The sequence below is a fragment of the Balaenoptera acutorostrata genome, chromosome 16, assembly GCF_949987535.1.
Source record: "Balaenoptera acutorostrata chromosome 16, mBalAcu1.1, whole genome shotgun sequence".
Classification (NCBI taxonomy): Eukaryota; Metazoa; Chordata; class Mammalia; order Artiodactyla; family Balaenopteridae; genus Balaenoptera; species Balaenoptera acutorostrata.
The window spans coordinates 1,174,681-1,194,919 of NC_080079.1; the positions used below are offsets into that span (position 1 = coordinate 1,174,681).

The 20,239-nt window shown below is 57.9% G+C and overlaps 1 protein-coding gene across 5 annotated transcripts in view; it reads right to left on the reverse strand.

Moving 5' to 3' along the window:
* Positions 1 to 1,316: 1,316 nt before the first annotated feature.
* The window catches only part of JAKMIP3 (Janus kinase and microtubule interacting protein 3), a 97,958-nt gene continuing 79,035 nt past the window's right edge, over positions 1,317 to 20,239 (reverse strand). For 4 of the 5 annotated variants that reach the window (XM_057531594.1, XM_057531593.1, XM_057531592.1 and 1 more), the window contains exons 17-23: positions 19,381 to 19,446; positions 18,534 to 18,602; positions 18,376 to 18,453; positions 15,288 to 15,491; positions 13,807 to 13,872; positions 12,009 to 12,081; positions 11,278 to 11,362 (exon numbers count right to left, since the gene is read on the reverse strand). In XM_057531594.1, the coding sequence (XP_057387577.1) occupies positions 12,031 to 12,081; positions 13,807 to 13,872; positions 15,288 to 15,491; positions 18,376 to 18,453; positions 18,534 to 18,602; positions 19,381 to 19,446 (534 nt within the window). In that variant the 3' untranslated portion in view covers positions 11,278 to 11,362; positions 12,009 to 12,030. Of the gene's footprint in view, positions 1,549 to 10,398; positions 11,363 to 12,008; positions 12,082 to 13,806; positions 13,873 to 15,287; positions 15,492 to 18,375; positions 18,454 to 18,533; positions 18,603 to 19,380; positions 19,447 to 20,239 lie in introns of those variants that run through there. The other variant, XM_057531590.1, reaches the window with a different exon arrangement.

Here is a 20,239-nt window from a genome sequence, read left to right on the forward strand (position 1 = left end):
ACTCTAGAATTTAGAAAGCGCATGTTATTATAAAATACTTGAATTCTTCAGATGCTCACCAGACCAGTAGGAATCAGTGACAAATGCTCATATTTGCCCCTTTCTCTCTCTCTCTTTTCTTTTCTTCTTCTTTTTTGTTTTGCAAAAGCCCAATCCTGAAATGCTGGATTTTGTAATCAGATGAAAAGAAGGTGCCTATGATACACGAATAAGAACAATATCTGCAGAGAAGAACTGGCATTGCAACTAAATGTGTGCCTTCCTGAATGTACCAAATGCAATTTGGTATGTGAAGTATCATTTAAAACATTCATTGAGCCATTTTCCCTTTCCAGTGCACATCCTTTTTTACATACAGACAATAACAACTTCATAAGCATTGGTACATATTTACATGCTTCTCTTTCCTGTAGAGTTTGCCTTCTTTTAAAAATTACAAAGCTGTGCTTAAGAGTGTCCGGGGTGTGGGGGTTGCATATGAAGAACTCCAGACATATGTACGACACGCAAAATCATGATGACCCAAATAAACTCGAGGGGTGTGAATCTGCGTTTCACACGCACATTCTGGGATCTGAAATGGCCAACCTGCATCGCTGCTGTCCCCGCGCAGGTACACATGGGGCGGGCAGGCCCACAGGGAGTGCTTGGAGCTGCGGAGTGCTTCTGCATGTTTCCATCCTACAGTCCATCAGGCTTCCATCTGGGAGTGCATCCATAGCTCCACGGTGGCTTTTGTTCACACAAGACTATTGTCTACCGTTTGGTTCTGAGTACGGCAAGTGTGCCAAGATGATGCCGTCATTAGACCAAGACTAAAGTTTGCAGGAAGGACTCAGCCAGATTTCGGACTTGAGATACAAACCCTGACTTCAAGCTCAGCTGGAGAAGCAGTGAACTGGCCCTGTTTTTTGTTCAAGTGACTAAGTGCCTGTGGCTTTAATGACAATGGAAAGGATGTGTCCTTCTTGGACAAGTGTTGATTAACAATGCATTGCCCAGCGGAAAACCTGCACCCTCTAGAGAAAAAAGCACGTCTGTCTGATCCTATAAGCTTTCTCCCAATTCATCCTGGTCTGGCTGCCACTGTCATCCGCACTGTAGTTGAACATTTCTTCCAAGACATATAAAGTGAACCTAACACTTCCAGACAACACAGGCGTACCTCCCTCCAGCCATTGGGCAATGCAGTTTGTGTTTCTTGTATACAATGTTGTCCATTACATTCTCATTGGGCTGCACTCTCATTGCGCAGCAGGTCAGCTTCTAGGTGCCTCAGAAAGCCCAGTCCTGTGCTTTGTCTTCTGATAGTGTGCACACACACTGACTCATGCATGCGCACACACATGCACACGTACCCCTTGCAAATTCAGCACTGACAGCACAACCTTAGGCCCCCAAGGGTGCGAGGTCCACAGACGAGCCACCTCCAAGCCGCGTGTTGGGCTGTGTCCAGATGCGGGAAGACTCCCCCGGGCCATGGACCACGACGCTCGGCGGCATGGAAATCACGCTCTAAGTAGGCTTCGGCGACGTGCTGCTTCTTCTCTGAAAAAGAGCGAAGACAGATGCTCTCTGTTAGTGTGACACATCTGAGCCACCGGCGGGGACTCCCGGCGGGGAAGGTCTGGAGAAATGACCAGGCGCTGGCTCTGTACGTGGACATCCGGTTACGGCGGCTCCGGCCCAGGCAGGGCACCACACTTGAGCCTCGCAAACGGCTCTTCCCAGGGGACGCGAGGCCACAAAGACGAGTGCCCGTGCCCCATGAGAGCGTGTGCAGAAGTGGCCTCAGGGCTCCCTCCCACATGTGGGAGACTGCTCACGTTTCTGCCCAGTTTTCATTTCTTCTCAGCACTCAGAAAGTGGGCCTCTGTTAGGTACTAATTCTTCCTTTTCACCTTTTACATCTTTAATACTTAGAAGAAGTTAAGAGGGAGCTTCCCAGGCTCTTTCTAACATGGAGGGCGGACCCTGGAGCAGCCGCTGGGGCAGCAGCATAGGTGGGTGAGAGGGGAGGGGGAGGGGAGGGGGAGGGGAGGGGGAGGGGGAGGGGAGGGGGAGGGGGAGGGGGAGGGGGAGGGGGAGGGGGAGGGGGAGGGGAGGGGGAGGGGGAGGGGGAGGGGAGGGGGAGGGGTGGTGGGGCACACCACCTGGGGTCACAGGCATTAGACACTCCACAGAGATTTTTTGGTTTTTAACTTTAAAACGAACTTCTCAGAGGACATTCCACCTGGTAGAATGAACGCTAAACGCATTAGAATCGCACGTGTGCTTACTTCACCAAGTAACGCACACATCATGGTTGAAATCTGCTGCGTTAAACTCACATTGTTCCTTATGCCTGTAATCTGATCCATCTCTAAATAGGTTCTAGTCAATTCATCCCCTTCTAGCGTGTTAGAAAGGACCCTCTCATTTTGCAGATGGAAAAGCTGAAGCTTGGCGATTAAAAGGCGTTTCCCGAGCTCACAGTTCTAGGCTGGCCAGAGCCAGGGCCCGGACCACGTGCTCACCGCCCTCCACGCGTCACTGCCTTCCTGAACTAATGTGATAACTGTCTGGGGTACGAGCTGCACACACGCAAACACAGAACAAGAATCTTGGTGAAAATAATGTGCAGAATTCTAAACAGTCACTCCCCAGTTTGAACGGACAAGACGACGACATTTGGCTGCCTGAGGTCACTTGATCCTCTCTTGAGCCAGTCCCACCCTACTTTGCTAATGTTCACCAACACTGTGTCCAGGACGGGTGGCTTTCTGCCTTTCTCTGGGACCGCAGCACTACACACGCACACTTACATGCACACACACACACACACACACACACACAGAGGCATGCTTCTGCTTCCAGGCTTCCAGACCTCCCAAGTCCCTACAGACCCCTCAGTCCCATGCCCTCCGATATGGTGTCCTCCACCCGTCCCTTTTCGGCCGCTGGCCCAACTTCCTGACCATCCCCCTAGTCAGCCCGAGATCTCACCACGTTGAAGCCGTGCGAGACCCAGGACAGGCGAGTGTGGGGTCACCTGGTGGGTCTGCCCTTGGTCCCCTGGCCCTGGGGGGCTCCTCATTCAAGAGCGCCTCTTTGGGCAGAAGCTGAGCTGCAGTCTGCACAGGGGCCTGCCTGCCAGGTTGGCCCTTGATTGGCATCTGGAAACCTGGCCTTTGAAACTCTCCCGGAGAGGAGAGGTTGTGCTCGTGGGCTGGCCTAGATTGTTTGTACAAATGATGTGATTTATGGCAAACATCTGCCTCCTTCTGAGGGCCGGCATTCTAACGGGCAGGCGGTGCCCAAATGAGTAGCCCCAGTAGCAACTCTGAGCTCCGAGTCTCCAGTGGACACTGCCGGCTCCCCGGCAGAGACAGCGCGCGCACAGCCGCGTTTTCAGGCTGGGGAGGGTGTGCGCCGTGTGGCCTCCGCAGGCGGGAGAGAGTGTAGGGAATCTGCCCCTGGGTCCCTCCAGCCTCCTCCTGTGTCTTCTGCCCTTGCAGAGCCAGCTGCCTAGCTTGATGACATCACCGCAATAGGTCTGAGCCGCAGCACCACTCTGTACTGAGTCCTGAGAATCCTGGTGGGCCACTGAGCCTGCGGGTGGTCTTGGGAACTGGGAGCACCCACTTCCACTGTTTTCTGGACCCTCAGGAGGCCGTGAGGCTGCAGATGGAGAAGACATGGCCTTTGGCCTTCGTGAGCGCGTCGGTCCACTTACCGGGTCGTCATTTATTTGACTGTGTGTTAGTGGCCAGGCGCGACCTGAGTGTGTACCGGGGTCCACACAGAGGATTCCACAGTGAGCGAGCTGGGCACGTCCCTGCGTGTGCAGCGTTTCACGGAGAGGCGGGAGGACAGGGCGCTGATGGAGACGAGGATGAACGCTGTGTGGGAGGAGGGATGCAGGGCGTGGAGGGAACCATGGCACGTGGTGGCGTTCCCAGCCCAGGGGGGCAGAGTCTGGTGGACTACTGCCTGGTGAGGGGTGATGTCTCGATAACGGTGGGCACCGAGGACCACACCCTTACCTTCCTTCTGGAGGGAGAGGTTACGTGATTTTACATTGGGCTGCGCTGAGGATGGGTGATGGCCCGCGGCCCAGAGCGTGGACAGGGGGTGGCGGCCAGGCACCACCACAGGCTGGGCCCCGGCTGGCCAGGTGGCGGGCGCACCACTGGGCTCCTAGTGGCGCACGAGGCGGCGGCCCTGGGGCTCCGGAGGGCAGGGGGGCGCCGAGCGCAGGGTGACGGGCCTCGCGCATCAAACCCCGGGGCTCGGCTCTCCTGTTCACGGCTGCTCAGCCTGCTGAGGGGCCTGCCCTCCACTCCCGTGGCCTCACACGCCCCTGCCCTTGGGTACCAGGAGGACCGCTCCGGTGAGGGGGTTGGGGCGGGGTGGGGGAGGAATTCCAGTGGGGCCAGGAGGGAAGCGTCTGGTGCTGTGTTCGCGGTGAAGGACCGGCCGAGGCAGGCGCTGGGCTCCCCGTCTTCCAACCGCCTGAGCACACAGGGCTCCACCCAGCCTGCATCAGCCCAGGTTACAAGGGCCAGGGCGCGGCCCCCGGCTAACGGCCAGAAAGGTACACAGAAGCCAGCTCAGCCCCTCCCTCCTGGAGAGAAGGGGGACTTGCTCTTGTTCACGTGCTGTGCGCACACCCGTCTCGTGGCTGGTGTGGGCGCAGAACCCGCTGCCCAGGCTCCCAGGCCTCCACCTGACCACACGTGCCCACCACACGCACAGACCCGCATGTGGGTGGGAGCACACCCTTTCTGTCTTCTTTCCGCTGGTTCTTGTTTTGTTTCCTGCCTGGGTCTCTAGGAGCTGCTCTCACAGCCCTACAAGGGGGCGTCCAGCTCTCTTTTGCGGCACCGACTTCTCTAATAACGGCATCTCTTATTAATGGCCTCGTGGTCGTGCTAGTGAAAAGACGCATCATTGCTTTAACCAAGATGGTGACATTACAGAGCACTAGACAGCTGGCCGCAGGCCACGAGCTGTCCCTGGACAGAACAGATTAGACAGGCACAAACCGGGGGAGGGGAAACCGTCGGCCTCCAGGCAGTTATCCCACTTCTGTCTGAGACCGTGTGCAAACCTCTCAGTAACGTCAGAGAACGGCTTTTGCCACAAGGTAAACACAGAATTCTAAACAAAGAGCAAAAAAAAAAAAAAAAAAAGCTCCAAAGCCAACATGAGCTGGAGGAGTTAGTCAGTATCCCCTGAGGTTGAGCGCTTGTATTTGGATGACCCCTGATGACCCCCAGGCGGACACCCAGAGGAAACTCCTGCACCAGCACATCCACAGACCTTACGAGAACGTTCATGAAGCATCGTTCACAACAGCAAAACGCAAACGTCCATTAGAGGTGTGGTGAAGTTCCACGAGGGAGCCCCAGACAGGGGTGAGGGGACACACAGGTCACAGGACGGGCGAGTCTAAGCACAGTGATATTAAGTGCACAGTGCGTCCAAAAGACACGGACAGCGTGACACCTCTTATGAGGACTTAAAACACAGTGACAATTGTACCTCCTAGAAACATACGCGTCTGCCACAAAGCTCTGCACAGGGCAGTTGCCCCGGGGTCCAGAAGGCAGCTACTTCCTGGAGGAGGGGCAGGTGACGGTACGGGGTCATAGGGTTAGAAGTCAGTGTAGCCAAGAAACAAGATGAGCACGTGGGCCATTGCCAGACCAGTGGCAGGAATGAGCCAGTGTCAGGATGAATGCAATTCTGTGCACCAAGAAGCCAAGAGGAAGAAAGCCCTGTGATGAGGGGCTGCGAGGGGCAGGCAGGGATGCGAATCACCACGCGCCCAGCAGTGGCCCTTCAGGCAGCATGGCCACCATGCTCCGTGCATGGGCTTGTCACCTGCCATCAGACGAGCACGTGTCTGACCTCAGCCCCGAGCTCCCCTCATCCCGCTTGGGGCTGGAGCCCAGGCTGACGAAGCCGCCCTGGCAGGGCCCCTCAGTGCCTGGGTCTGGGGGCTCCACCACCCGTCCCTCCTCCCAAGATGGAAAGGCAGCGCTCGTCCCCCACACCCCCCCACCCACCAGCACGAATGGCCTCGAGAGCTGCTGTTCACACTTGGGTGAGCCTTCTACGAGGACCAAAAACACCTTGCCTTTTATTCCTTTGCTTAAACATAAAACAATATACACAAATTAAAAAGACAATTTCATTAGGTTATGATGGAAAATATTACGGATATTTTTTTAACGAAGGTTCCCCTTCCACGTGTGCACAATGCTCGTTAACTGTGGACGTGTTCTGAGCAAGCAGCTCGTCCCTGAACCTCAAAACAGCAGCAGCTGTCATTTCTGGCCGCCTGGCCTCGGCACAGCGTGAGTAATCTGAGACCAGGCTCAGAGCAGAGGGGACTCATCGGTATTCAGTGCCTGCTCCGCCGAGAGCTGTAAATCTGAGCCGCTGACAGTTAGTCTCACACATCTTGGGCTTCCAGGCCCCGAGCTAGGCAGGCGAGGTCCCTGGAGACCCAGCCCATGACAGATAGATGACAGATAAATGATAGATGATAAATGATAGATGATATATACATAGATGATAAATAGAGATGACAGATGATAGATAATAGCTATATAAATACATAGATAGATGGTAGATAGATAGATGATAGATGACAGACGGTAGATAATAGATGATAGATAGAAGCAGAAATAAACAAAGAGGGGGGGTATGCATGCATTAGCACACAGATGTCTGTTTCCAAGCTCTGCCCCTGAGAGGGCCTAGAAATACTATCACCCCAGAAGTAGCAAACACACCCAGCCCAGAGATGTTGGTTCCTAAACACCATTCTCCAACAGAAGGAACCAGAGCTCCTTGGAGAAGTGGTTGCTTTCAGGCTTGGGGCAGGGAAAATACAGATGAGCTTGAGCATCCTGAGGGGACAGAAAGTAAGAAAGGGCTCAAGACACAGAAGGGAACTCAAAGGACAGAGGCATCAACCTGCTGGAAAGCTCAGTGGCTTAAGTTGGAACAATCTGAGCAAGAAAATAAGTAAAGATGGTGTTGGATTATAACCCATAGAATAAATTAAATACCCATGAGCCCATACTGCTATAAATAATTGGATAAAGAAAGAAATGAGAGAAGGGGGACAGGTCTTTTCCAGAGAAAAATTCTAACAAAATAGAAGGAACGTAGGGATAGAAAACCACGAGAACAGGCAGTAATCACTGTGGCAGGAAAGACCCACTCATGTCCACTAAAGTTATTGGGCAAAAGTTTGAAGAGGCTCAGGGTACTTGCTTAGTCTCAAAGTGTCTCTCCCCATCTATTTATAGTTACAGATGATACCTTTTCAGTGGAGAATCTGGCAGAACCTTGATCAAGGTTCACATCAGAGGGATACAGTGTATGGACGTCATGCCACCCTGATCAAACACACTCAGAAGGGGTCACCTGGGCTCAGTCTCGCCAAGAATGCATAACCTCAGTCCAATCATTCAGACACATCAGACAAATCAAACTAGAGGACAATCCACGAAGTAACCCACCAGCTCCTATTAGGGTGCCAAGGTCAAGGATGACAAGGAAAAGCTAAGAAAACTGTCGCCCACTGGGAGGGACCAGGAGAACGATTCAACAGAGTATGGGGTCCTGGAGCAGAAACACTTGTCTGAACTGAGTGGGTGGACCAGCTAGGCTTGGAAAGTGCGCTGTGATTACATGAGATGTGAACAACGGGGAAGCTGGGTGAGGGGTGTACAGGAACTTTATACTATAATATTTTTGCAACTTTTCTTTAAATCTGTAACCATTTTATTTTATTTTATTATTTTAAGATTTTTTTTGATGTGGACCATTTTTAAATTTATTTATTTATCCATTTTTGGCTGTGTTGGGTCTTCGTTTCTGCGCGAGGGCTTTCTCTATTTGCGGCAAGCGGGGGCCACTCTTCATCGCGGTGCGCGGGCCTCTCACCATCGTGGCCTCTCTTGTTGCGGAGCACAGGCTCCAGACGCGCAGGCTCAGCAATTGTGGCTCACGGGCCTAGTTGCTCCGCGGCATGTGGGACCTTCCCAGACCAGGGCTCGAACCCGTGTCCCCTGCATTGGCAGGCGGATTCTCAACCACTGCGCCACCAGGGAAGCCCTGTAACTATTTTATAATAAAAGGTTTTAAAAAAGCTGATGGGGTCTTCCTGGAGGTCCAGTGGTTAAGACTTCACCTTCCATTGCAGGGGGTGCGGGCTCGACCCCTGTTCGGGGAGCTAAGATCCCACATGCCTCTCGGCCAAAAAACCAAAACATATAACAGAAGCGATATTGTAACAAATTCAATAAAGACTTTAAAAATGGTCCACATCAAAAAAAAATCTTAAAAAAAAAAAGCTGATGGGAGAAATAAGATGGTTGCTTAGGAAGCTGTTAACGTCTCGTGTTGCACGCACTGCACCAGATGCACGTCTGGCCCCAAGGCTGCTGTGCAGTGTGCCGAGCCGACACGTGCAGCACAGCTCTGTCCCCGAACTGTGACGCCCACTGCCCCCCACCCAGGCCACCCCGACGTGAGCACCTGGAAGTTGGTCTGAACCACCTCTGGGTCCCCAGACCCACAAAATGGCTCTGTCCAAGGGGGACCCCATCGACGTGCAGGTCCTGGAGGTCTCCTGGCCCCCAGGGAGCCCATGCCTGCCCGGCGCCCCCTGCCTCGGGACCTGTTCTCACGCCCTCAGCCATCCTTATCTGGCTCTGGCTCCTCCACAGGCGAGACCTGCTCACGGCTCTGCGGCACGGAGCAGCCTCCCAGCCCTGGCAGGTCCCCGTGCTGGGCACGTGGCAAGGCAGACCCCAGAGCCAGGCTGGCTCGGCAGGGGGAAGGCTGCGGGGATGATCCCGATGGGGCAGACGCGACCCCGCCTCCCGTGCGGCCCCTGCGGCCCCTCCGGGCAGTGCGTTGTGATACAGGTGTTGCCGTGGCCATGTGCGTTGTTCATTGTCCTTCACCGGCTACAGGTGACCTTTGAGGTCAGGCCGTGACAGTGGACCGTCCTCGCCAAGTAATCGGAAACGCAGTGCTGGTGCGTTTGGTACTTTCCTCCACACGATACGGCGCAGCCCAAGGACCCCAGCGCAAGTTCTAAGAGGAGACCCTGAACTCCAGGAACCCCGAGCTCCGGGGACCAGGCGTGTTCGGATTTGAGGGCCCACGTGTGGACCGGGCCGGGGACCAGGCTCCACTCCAGAACCAGCCTCCAGAGTGATCTTTCTAGCCTGAGGCTGTGCCCTGCACCCCTGGGGACGCGGGAGCAGATACTGCCGAGCCTGGGCCCTGCACCAGGCTAACCGCATGCGGTTTCCGGAGATGAGCCCCTTTCGAGGAACACATGCCCAGACATGTCGCGTGAAAGAGCAAAGTGTCCCGAGGCCCCTTTGAGTGAGCGGGTGGTGGTCTCACTCTGGCCTCTGTCTCTGCATCTGCTCTGCCTCACTCCCTTCTCTGCCCAGTGGTGCATCTCCTGGGGCCCCTGCAGCCCCACTGTTAGAGGTTCAGGTGGCTCTGTGATGGGGAGGGGCGGGGGACACGGCACCCCACATCACACCCTGCAGACTCGGATACAGAACTGCATCCCCACCAGAGCCTCACCACGTCCCACAGAAACACGCTTGCCGAGGCGATTCTGCCTGGAAGGAAAGCTCACTAGCGGAGCGTGATGCCGCGTCCAGATCCTCCGTCCCCGCCGTGGGGATGACCCACCCGGCCGCCCCAGGGATGCAGGGAGAGGAGGTGACGACCTGGGGACACAGGGGGGCCCACTGAGCTGGGAGTCAGTGTCAGCGGGAGGGATGGCTCCACAAGAAAAAGTGGGACGCTCTCTCGTTTTGGAGTTTCTGGGAGCAGCAAGACGGGGGTGGGCGGGGCAGGCCAGCAGAACTGGGGGTGCAGGGCCAGGGCCCGAGTTGGCACCCCTGGTCGGGCACCCTTGCGGAGTTCTTCTCTGCCAGGAGCTGAGAGAGGCTGCCCTTGTAGCTCAGAGATGTACCCTGGGACCCACCACTGGGCACCTCTGGAGGCCTCGGCTGGCCTTGGCGGGGGGTGTCCTGGGTCTGGGCGGAGAAGACCTGTAATGGGTTCAGCGCCTCAGACCAGGGAGAAGCCCATGCCAGATGCCCCCAGGGAGCAGACTCCGGTCCAGAGGCCATGGAGGGAGGTGAGCCGCCCTCAACCTGCCCCCGCCCACCTGTATAGACCCCAGGGCTCCTGCTGCAAGGCCAGCGTCCCAGCAAATTGAACCCACATCTCAAACGGGGCCAACCTCGCCGCAGAGGAGGTGGGATCCCACAGACCAGAAGGAGGTGTGCTGGCGCCCACAGGGCCCACAAAGGGCGGGAAGGAAGACGCCATGTCCCAGGGATGACGGCTGAGCCTCACCTGCTGGCCAGCTGGGCGTCGGGCCCCCTTCTCACGTCCGCAGAACCCCGGGGCTCTGTCATCCTCGCCGGGCACTGCCCCTCGAGCGCGCAGGCTGGAGCTCTGGACGGGGTGGCTCTGGCCTCGCCTGCAGCCTGAGGGCCTCTGCGGTGCTGCACAGTCCAAGGTGTCCTCTGGCCCCTGCATCTCCGATGAGGTCAGGTCCCTTCCCAGTCGGTCCACTGCTCGGGTCCCAGCTCCCACTACCAGGCTCCCCAGTCACCCCTTCGGTCAGTCCCTCGGCGCAGCTCAGGGCGGGAAGCTGCAGCCAGAGTTCTGTTCCCACGAGTGACAGCGTCATCAATGAGGCAGGGTGGCAGGAGGTGTCGGTCAGTAAGTGCTGAGGACCCCAGTCAGTGAGTCGCAGCGTCTTCATAGCCCGTCCGTCCTGGAAGACGCGGGGCAACGGTCCTTGAGATGCTCCGTGAACCGTCCCCATTTCCCTGAACGAAGGTCACCACCGTGGCGGCAGCTTCATTGCGGCATTTTGCGGGGTGCCTGCGTTGTTTCTGGGAATCTTCCTTTGAGACACCTTTTGTCATCAAGGGAACAAAGGGAGGTGGGGGTTTGGGGCTCCTGCACAGAAGCAGCTCTTACACCTGTGCAGCAGGGGGCTCGCACGTCCCTGTAAGTAGGATTGGGAGGCTGCGTCCCAAGGAAGGAGCCCAGGGTCCACAGCCAAGACAAGGTCTTTTCAGAGGAGCCCCAGTCAGAGAACTAGTTCTAATTCTGGCTCATCAAAATGGACAGTCCCCCGCAGAGGTGCTCAAAGACCCCCTTTCTCCCTCTTCCTCGACGGGAGGGGGTATGCAGAGCCCAGATCCTCTTGAGTCTTCAGGAATGAGATGCGGCGTCTCTCTCTGCCACTGGGGCACCTGCTGCTCTCTGGTCCAGCTGGAGGAAAGGGGTCTGGCTCCTCGGAGGGCTGGAAGAAAAGAGACGCAGGACAGAGGTCAGGGAGGCTGCAGGGCGAGAGGGAAGGGCTGGAGGGATGGGGCTAGGAGGAAGAGTGGCCCTGCTCCCAAGGGGAAGCCCTCTGAGGGCGGGGGCCACAGACGGAGATGGGATGGTGAGGCCACGCCCTACTTGTCCTCTCATCTTGTTTGGGAAGGAAGCGGTGGTCAAGCTTTCACGTGCGGCCTCAGCCTGAAAGCCGCGGGCACGGGCACGATGCCACGGCTCAGCACGACTGTGACGTCGTGAACGAGCCCAGCTTGTCGGGGAAAGTGGGCATCTCTGGCTGAATCTCCAGGGTCACCCAAGCTTGTACTTGATACACGGAAAAGGCAAAAAGACACGAAACCACCAGCGCCGCTCCCTGCCGAGTTGCCCGGAGCAGAGAACAGGGAGTGGTTTTGCGTGCACATCTCTTCCCCGGGGAGGTCCCGTGGGAGGGGGTCCTTTGCGTTCCTTCCTTCTCAAGGAAGGCAAGCGCCCCTTCCCCTCTGACGATGGCCGACCCCTCCCCTCTAGGACCTGGGGGACCCCTGGCTGTCCCCTTCCGGAAGCACCTCCTGCTTACGGAACAGCAGGGGCCGTGCTGGTCGTTATGATGCAGACAAAATACTCACCACGCCAGGGTGCCCAGGAGAGCTATGACCACAGAATGAAAGCTAAGGAGAAAAATAAGAACAAAAATAGAAACTAAAAAGGAAAGGGGAGGGTGGAGACATGGAAGGAAAGAAAGAGAAAGAAGAGTTTGTAGAGTTTTTGGCAAGAAATAACGTGATCACAGACAGCGACGTGGAGATGCCAGCTGGGGGTCAGGAGCAGATCCTGGCGCACTGGTGTCCAGTGGTTTAAGGGTTGCACTGCCAGGGGCCTGAAGTGACGGCGCTGTCCCCTCCCCAGGGACCCTGCACCGTCCAGAGGCCAGGCTGCGGGTGACAGTCAGGAGGGAGGCTCTGCTGGTCACTTCGCCTCTGGGGGAGTGGCGGGGACCTGCCATCTGGACCGGTCACCAGGGCTGATGGTGAGGGCGCTAAGTGGCTATAATGATGACAGGAGTCTTACGGAAAGACGATCCAAGTGCCAGGCAAACACCACACTCCGTGACAATATTTTGGTCTCAGTCCCATTATAAATGATAAAGTACAGCCAACTTGCTGAATACATTTCACACTTGGAGCCTCACTTTGGGTCGGGGGAGGTGTCCAGCCAATTTAGACACAACAGAAAATCTGACGGTGGTACAACTGCTTGGAAAAGCAGAGCTCCTTCAGCTAGGTTAAAAGGATAAACACCCAATTTTTAAAATTCTAGTATTTAATACAAACAAATGCTCTCACTTTAAGATGCAAAAGGAAAGAGAGGTTCATTTTGGGGGAGAGACTGCACCGCTTCGAGGTTGCGCGTCCCGCCGGCCTCCCCAGGCGAGCCAGGTGTGTGTCGCCCACGGTCTGGCGCCCACGGGCAGGCACATACTTGCTCCCCAGCTGCCTGTCTGCTTTGCAGGTCTTGCTCTGCACGGTTCTAGGGGCCTGTCACCAGCTCTGGATTTGCAAGTTACCACCGAGACCGCTCGGCAGATGGCAGTAAAGTGCCCAGGGAAGGGGCTGGGTTCATCTGGAGGAGGGGTGGGCAGGGCAGGGGGAGGACAAGCTGCAGGGGCTGCCGTGGGGAGGGGTCCCCGTGCCCCGCGAGCACAGACCCTCTGCTGGCTCTTCCTAGGCAGGGCTGAGGACGTGTGGCCCATTGAGGGTGGCGGGTCCTGTCCAGACCCCAGCCTCCCGTTCTCTCTGGCAGGGACAAGCCAGGGAGGCTCAGAGGGGAGCCGGCCTTTGGTGAGATCCACCCCACAGGCAAGACCGGTCACAAGATGTGAACAAGCAGTCTGCCTGCTAGAAGCCATTGAAACAACCTAAATCACAGACCAAAAGAGCCCAACTGTCCTAGAACGAAGCACACCCTGCAGGCTTCTCTCTGAGCGTGCTCTGTGCACCCTGATTTGGGAGTTGCAGAGCCAGCCGTCGGGAGAAGAGCTGGCCAATCCTCCCCGACTCCAAGCCACACGGCCCCCAACCAGCTGCACCCCAGCACCTGCCGTTTCCAAACTGGGGAGCCACCGTCAAGGAATGACACTAAAGGGACCGCTGGTCGCCGGTCTGCAGGCACCCCGACGGCCGGGGAAACTGAGGCCATGAGAGGCACGGCCCTCGGGGTGGCACGGCTGGGTTGTCACGGACGGGGTGTTCCCAGACCCTGGGCTCCGCCTCCTTGTCCCGAGCAGACACATCCCTGAAGCCTCTTTCTGTCCAAAAATACCCCAACCTCAGACCTAGCGCTACATGGCATCCTGAGTTACCTGTTCTTCCCTCTTTGTGTGAGCTCCGGCAACAAAGCAAGCCCCCAGATTCGTATTTGTCTTACCTTTTCCTCCAGTTCCTTTATTTGTCTCTTCTGAGCTTCTATTCTTTCTTCTAATTCTTTAATTCTCTGCAATGTTAAAAGAAGGAAAATCCTCAATAATCAGAATATTTGGGAAACCAAGTGGGCAAAAGCCTTTCAGGATTTTCGCACAGGTACTTGGTGGACCAGTCGTCACAGAGCAGCTGCCGCGCTGGCCACGGCGAGGGGGCCAGCGGCCTCGGGCTGCCCTCCCTGCCGACTTTGAGGAGCCTTGGCTTCGGGAGGAGAGCCAGTGTGCCTGCCTCAGGTGCCGTTACGGACACAGCCTCCCTCCGTCTGCTCTTGGCAACAGCAAGAGAGAGGAGGACAGCTTTCCCCTCGGCCACGCTCCCTGTGCCGGGAATGACACCCTCCCACCTCCTACATCTCCAGATCATAAACCATGATGCTCGAAGCCCAAGGAAATGGTAAGGGCCCAATTCACAGTCCTTCCCAAACGCCGTTCCAGCAGTGAGAGGAGCAGCCAGAAGGGTCACAAAGCCAGTCACGGGGAGGACTTTCCTGGCAAGGCTGACCTCACGTTTGGAAACGCTAGTCTTCACTTTGGTGCACACTGCCGGGCAGATGGACATGTGTGTGCCCACGCCGGACCTGGATGCCTGGCCTGGACCCTGGAAGCAGCTGAGCTCTGATCACAGCCCGTCTGACGGGAGTGAGGGGCTGCAGGTGGCAGTCCTCACACTGACCACCCTGGATCTGGCAGCGAGGGTCCTGGTAGCTGACCAATCCTCTGCTCAGACATTAGCCCTGACATTCACAGTAAACCTGGATTCACTAGTGTAACTGAACATGGAACACAGCCACAAAGGCCATGCCAGCACACACAGGGGAGCGGAGGCATGTCTTACACACCAAGCCTGTCTAGTCTGCCAGGATCCCTCACTCCCAGTTAGAAATGAACTGGCCAGACTGGCCTGAGGGCCCCAAGTGCCTGTAGGCCAAGAGAAGGTCCCCAAGTCCCTAGCCCATGAGCCTCTGCTCCCCAGATGACACCTTCACTAGGATCTTGCCACTGAGGGAGGAACCACAGAAGAGACCCAGAGTTGGGAGGACCCAGGAGGGGGGCTGTGTCACCCAGAGGCCTGGGCGGGACAGCCCAGGAGGCTGGTCTGGAGGGACAGGCAGTCCAGCAGGAGGGCCCCCCATGGGCACGGCCACTGGAGAGCATGGCCATCGGGGGGCACGGCCAGTGGAAGGCCCTGGCCTTGGGGGCATGATCATTGGAGGGCAGGGATATGGGGGTGTGGCCACGAGAGGGCATGACCTTTGGGGGCATGGCCACGAGGGGGCATGGCCTTTGGGGGCGTGGCCACTGGAGGGCATGACCTTTGGGGCGTGGCCACGGGAGGGTACTGTCATTGGAGGTGTGGCCATCGGGGGCCAGGCCTGGGAAGCCCCGCCCCGCCCGGAGGTCGTGCGCCTGCAGCGCCCCTGCCGCGCACCTGCTGCGCCAGCTGCAGCAGCTCCATGCGCTCCCGCAGGATCTGGGCGTCCCGCTCGCGCAGCTCGCTCATGACCTGGCGCTTCCACTGCTCCACCGCCACCCTGAGCTTCTCGCGCTCCTCCTCCGACAGCGTGTCCGCCACTTTGGCCCCGGCTTCCTGCTGCAGGACGTCGTACAGCATGGCTTCCAGCTCCAGGATGTGCTAGGGGCGGGAGGAGGCGCGTCAGTCCTCGCCGCCTCCCCCGGGGCCGGCCTGGGGGACTGGGGCACCCCCCTGGGGTCACGACGCCTCCAGGCCAGCCCACAGAGGGGACTGCTTCCGCCTGGGCCGGTTAAATGATGTTCTGGAGGGTGGAAACAGTCGGGGAGTAATTATTTCAAGAGCATTCCTTCCACACGATGTTTAACGTGCAGTGAAACATTAGGGACATCGAGGTCAGCAGAATTTGAGGCCAGAGTCGGATGAGGGCCAGAGGGGCAGTGGGCCGGGCGGGTGTCCCTTGAGGAAAGAAGAACACAGGCTTCTTCCTTTGCTCTCAACCTTCGCCAAACCCTGGGCTTCTGAGTCGCTAAGAAGGAAGAAGGGCGGTGCTCACAGGGTTTGTCTGCAGTAGTGCAGAGGCGCCAGGCTGTCAGCTCTGCGGTCCCCAGTGCTGCCTGCGGGGTGACTCGTGTCCCCAAAGAAACATCAAGTCCTAACCCCCAGAACCTGTGAAATGTGGATCACTTGGAAATAGGCAGATGTCACCCAGTGCAGGTGAGGTCAGATTGGATTAGGGGCCCTCAATCCACTGATTCATGGCCTTGGAAGAAGAGGGGAACTTCTGGAGACAGTCATGGAAGATGCGGGGAAGCCATGTGACGCCAGGGCAGAGACTGGGGCAACTCAGCCACAAGCCCGGGAACGCCTGGGCCCCCAGGAGCTGGAAGAGGCAGGAGGGCCTCCCCTGGAGCTTCAGACGGACGTGGCCCCGCCAGCACCTTGGTGTCAGGCTTCTGGCCTCCAGACTGTGAGACATACACCTGCCCCACCTCTCCTCCCCTTCTCTCTCCCTGTCTGTCTGTCTGTCTGCCTCCCTCCCTGCTGCCTGAACATGAGGCCCCACGTGTCCAGCCTCTGCCCGCCTCCCAGCCCCTCACCTCCTCTGTCCCAAATGATAACCCTAAGGATGCCCACGCCCGTGGGTGCCTGTGTGTGCCTGCACCGGCTCAGGGCTTCACCTCCATGAAGCCCTTCAGTCCCGCCCCTTCCAGGAAGCAGGTGCTCTTGTTAGGCCTGGCTCACGGGTGAGGACACTGAGGCAGGCTGATGAGACTGCCAGGCTGGACGACCTGCACAGGGCCCTGCTGGTGGGGAGCGGGGTTCAGACTCCAGGGGGGCTCCAGCCCAGGGCCCTCGCGTTGCCCCGCCAGGGCTCCGACTTGGAGAGCTGGCCACGCTGCTGGTCCCCAGACACACGTGCTGTATCATCCCTTTGCTGCCACCCAGCCGCCAAAATACAGACCTTGTTATAAATTCCTAGTGACTTAGCACTTTGATCTGGAGCACTTTTAAAGCTGGTTCCTCAGGAAATTTCATAGATACAATCTTTGAAAAAGCCAAATTCTTCCCATCTTCCATCAAAAATGTAACCTCTTCAGAAATGAATGTTTCTTCTTCTTCAGGCAAAATGACTATGGAAAGCCCTTTTGGCTGAGTAGACATTTTAGGAAATGGGGAGGGGGAACCTTTGTTCCTCGCTTACATGTTATTGTTCTTGACAGCCACAAAATAAACTGTCCCCAGCTGTCACTGCCAGCTCACACACCCATCAGCTGCCACTTCCTAGAGCCAAAGAGCTTAGTGTGTTTAAGATACGCTCCAGCTTTAAAATAAAGGCAGCTGAGTGTGAGGCTTAGAATTAACATCACCATGGCTTCACCCCAAGACTGGCAGGAGATGGAGATGTTCTGACCTTCCCTACGTGCATGACCTTGAGTGACGGGCCACCCGCACGCCGGCTCTGTGTGCACAGCCTCGCCCCAGCGCTTGCCCTCGTCTGTGAATGGCCAGGCCTCTGCTCCCAGCTGCCCTAGACGGCCCTCAGCCACGCAGGGACCACCCTTCCCCTTCGAAACCCAGCTGGGGCTCCTGTGCTCGCAGAGCAGGGAGGGTGTGAGATCCGGCAGGTTCCCACAGGCCTGTGTGCCCCCCCCTCAGGGCATCCCGAGGCGGTAGGTGCCTCCCTCCTGCACAGGGCTTTGTGAATGGCAGATAAAACGGCTAATTATCCAGCAGGAAGTGCAGGCCTAACCGTGGAGTCAAGAAAACCAGGGAGAGCAAAACGTGCAGCCTTCCTGCCGGAATTGGAGGAAGGGGGCCCCCAAACAGTATCACGCAGGGAGCGGCCCTGACAGTCATCAGACCAGGAGCGGACCCAGCATCACCGGGGGCCCTGACAGCATCCCTCGGCGCTGTGTGCAGGAGCCCCCATCCACAGTCCCAGGGCGACGTTTTCTGTGGCGTGCGGGTGCGTGTGTGTTCGTGCATCCGTGTGTCATAAAGCCGTCTCCCTGATGTCATCTCCAGGACCCATCTTTTCGGCACCGATGTCGGGGTTAACCGCACACGGGGACGTCCCTTCAGGTTTCTCGGGGGGAAATGGCTTCCCACGGGGCAGGCACGCACAAAGGGCACGTGCGCACCGGTTGGTGCAGATGGACAGAAGCAGGGGTCCCGGGCGGGATGATGGACTGACAGACATTCAGCTGTATTCATCTCATTTGTAAATGCATTGCTTCAATGAATTCTATTTTCTCAGCTCATTTCAAATACCCACTTGACTTCTGCTCGTGCGCCTGCACTCCTGGGGCCAAGCGTTGCTGACGGAGCAGTAAGGCGTCCTCGGAACTCGCCGGGCGAGGGGTGTCCGGCAGGAGAAAAGCAAAGAGTGACCCCACGCTGGTCACACTGGGCGCAGGATCTTCCCAGGCAGGTCCGAGGCCACATGGCCCCCGAGACACCGTGCTGGCCGTGGGAACAACCTTCCCCGTTTCTACCCTGAATCCGCCACCCCTGGGCGTTCCGGCGGCCGCGCTTCTCTTACCTTGTGAGCCTGGTCCAAGGACTGCTTCCTGAAGTCCAGCTCCTCGTCCAGGTAGCCCTTCTGCTTACTGAACAGCTCCTGAAACGCAAGAGGACCCGCGTCTGGGCCTCGCGCAGCCGACACGGTGCGCGGGCCCGCGTGGCCAGACGCACACCGACCTTCTCGCTCTCCAGGTCCACCATCTTCCGCTGCAGGGCCGACTCCGTCTCTTCGATCTGCTGCAGCCACTGGACACAACGGAGGGTACTCAGGCGGCAAAGTCCACCTCCCCGAGCCCCGGGGAGACAGCCTGGGGGGCCTGGCCCTCCCTGCCCTTCCCACTCTTCCTCCAGGAGGGGAGGGCTCAGCCCTCGTGGGAGTCAGGCTGGGCTGGCACCGTGGGCTCCGTGTGCCCGGCGTGCGGGCCAGGCCCGGGTCCCCCCCTGCAGCCCTGCCTCGTGTCCAGGGAGTCTGTCCCCCCAGCCCCGGGAGAGGAGGGACGTTAGGCGGCCCGTTCTCCCGAGGTGCTGGCCCCTGAGCTCCTATTTGCTGGACACCCCTCCCCGCCCTGCTGGGGGCCGCTGGGAGGGGGCACTGCCAGCAGGCCTACCAAGCGGGTTCTGGCTACGAGGGTGGGACCAGGAGCAGGCTGGCGGCCCTTGGGAGCAGACAGGCTGGAGGGTGGGGAGCCCGGGTGGGCTGGGCGACCCCTGGAGGAGGGTCCCGGCAGGTGAGACAGATGCTGCCGGTTTACAGACCCACCATACCTCCCGGCCTCTGGGGGGAGGCGGAGGCAGAGTGGCCTTGGGGAAGAGGTCTGGCTGAATCTGTCATTTACAAACATGCGTGGTGGTGCTGGCTGACCTGTGCGTGTACCAGACCTCCCGAGGCAAACAGGATGCGTGGACCCCAACCCCACCTCCCGGTAGCCCTCCTCCCAGGGTGAGCGTCTTCTCTGCGCTGAGCCAGAAAGGCAGGCTTCGGGAAGCCCGGCCCTGTCCCGACAGCGTCCACAGTCACTGTTACCTTTTCGGCCAAGGTCAGGACTGTCCTGGCTTGTATGACGACCACTTGCTCCTCATTGGTCAGATTCTGCACCCAGAAGCAGAATTCGCGTATGGTCAGGGGAAGTGCCTCCTGGGGTGGCCGGGCTGAGTGACGGGCGCTTGGTGGCGCTGATGGGCCGGGCGCAGGGGAGCTGGGTTCACAGCTAAATGTCGCTTTCACTAAAGGCCCTCCCGGGAGTCTGTGATCCTCTTTCCTCTTGGTCCTGCCAGCTCTGGGGTGACTCTCTGCCTTGCCCCCTCTGGTCCTCTCACTGCTGGTGACCACATCTAGGGTAGCCAGCGAGGCAGAACGGGACAATGGGCGGCAGGACGAGCAGCCAGCCTTCCTGGTTCTCTGCTGCATTTTTATTTAAAGCCAGCTCTCCGCACAGGCGGCCTGAATTATTAAAGCGCCACTTAGGAATGTGAAGCGAAGATCAAACATTCATGGCTATGAAATGGTTCCCATCCCTGCCGCTTTGCCTGTTTTCTGCATGTTTTATTCGTGCCTCGTCCCAAAGGGCCCGCCTGGGTGGTCCTTCTGGGCAGGGTGACTCTGGCTTTGGGGCCGGTGGGCATCCTCAGAGGATATGCCACCTGCGTCAGCACCAGGGTGGAGGCAGCTGGGCTGTCCCCACTGCTGGGCCCACCGGTGGGACAGCCAACAGGGGTCACGGGGAGCAGAGACAGGCAGGGAGGAGCCCCCTGGGGTCGCTGAGCTGGGGGCGGCCCCCCACCCCAGAACTTCCCTGATTCGCGGCCACCCGCTCCGAAAGCCCTCCTGCCTTTCTCCCCCCGCAGCGTGAGCTCCCCAGGGGCAGGGGTCTCTCACCACCCCC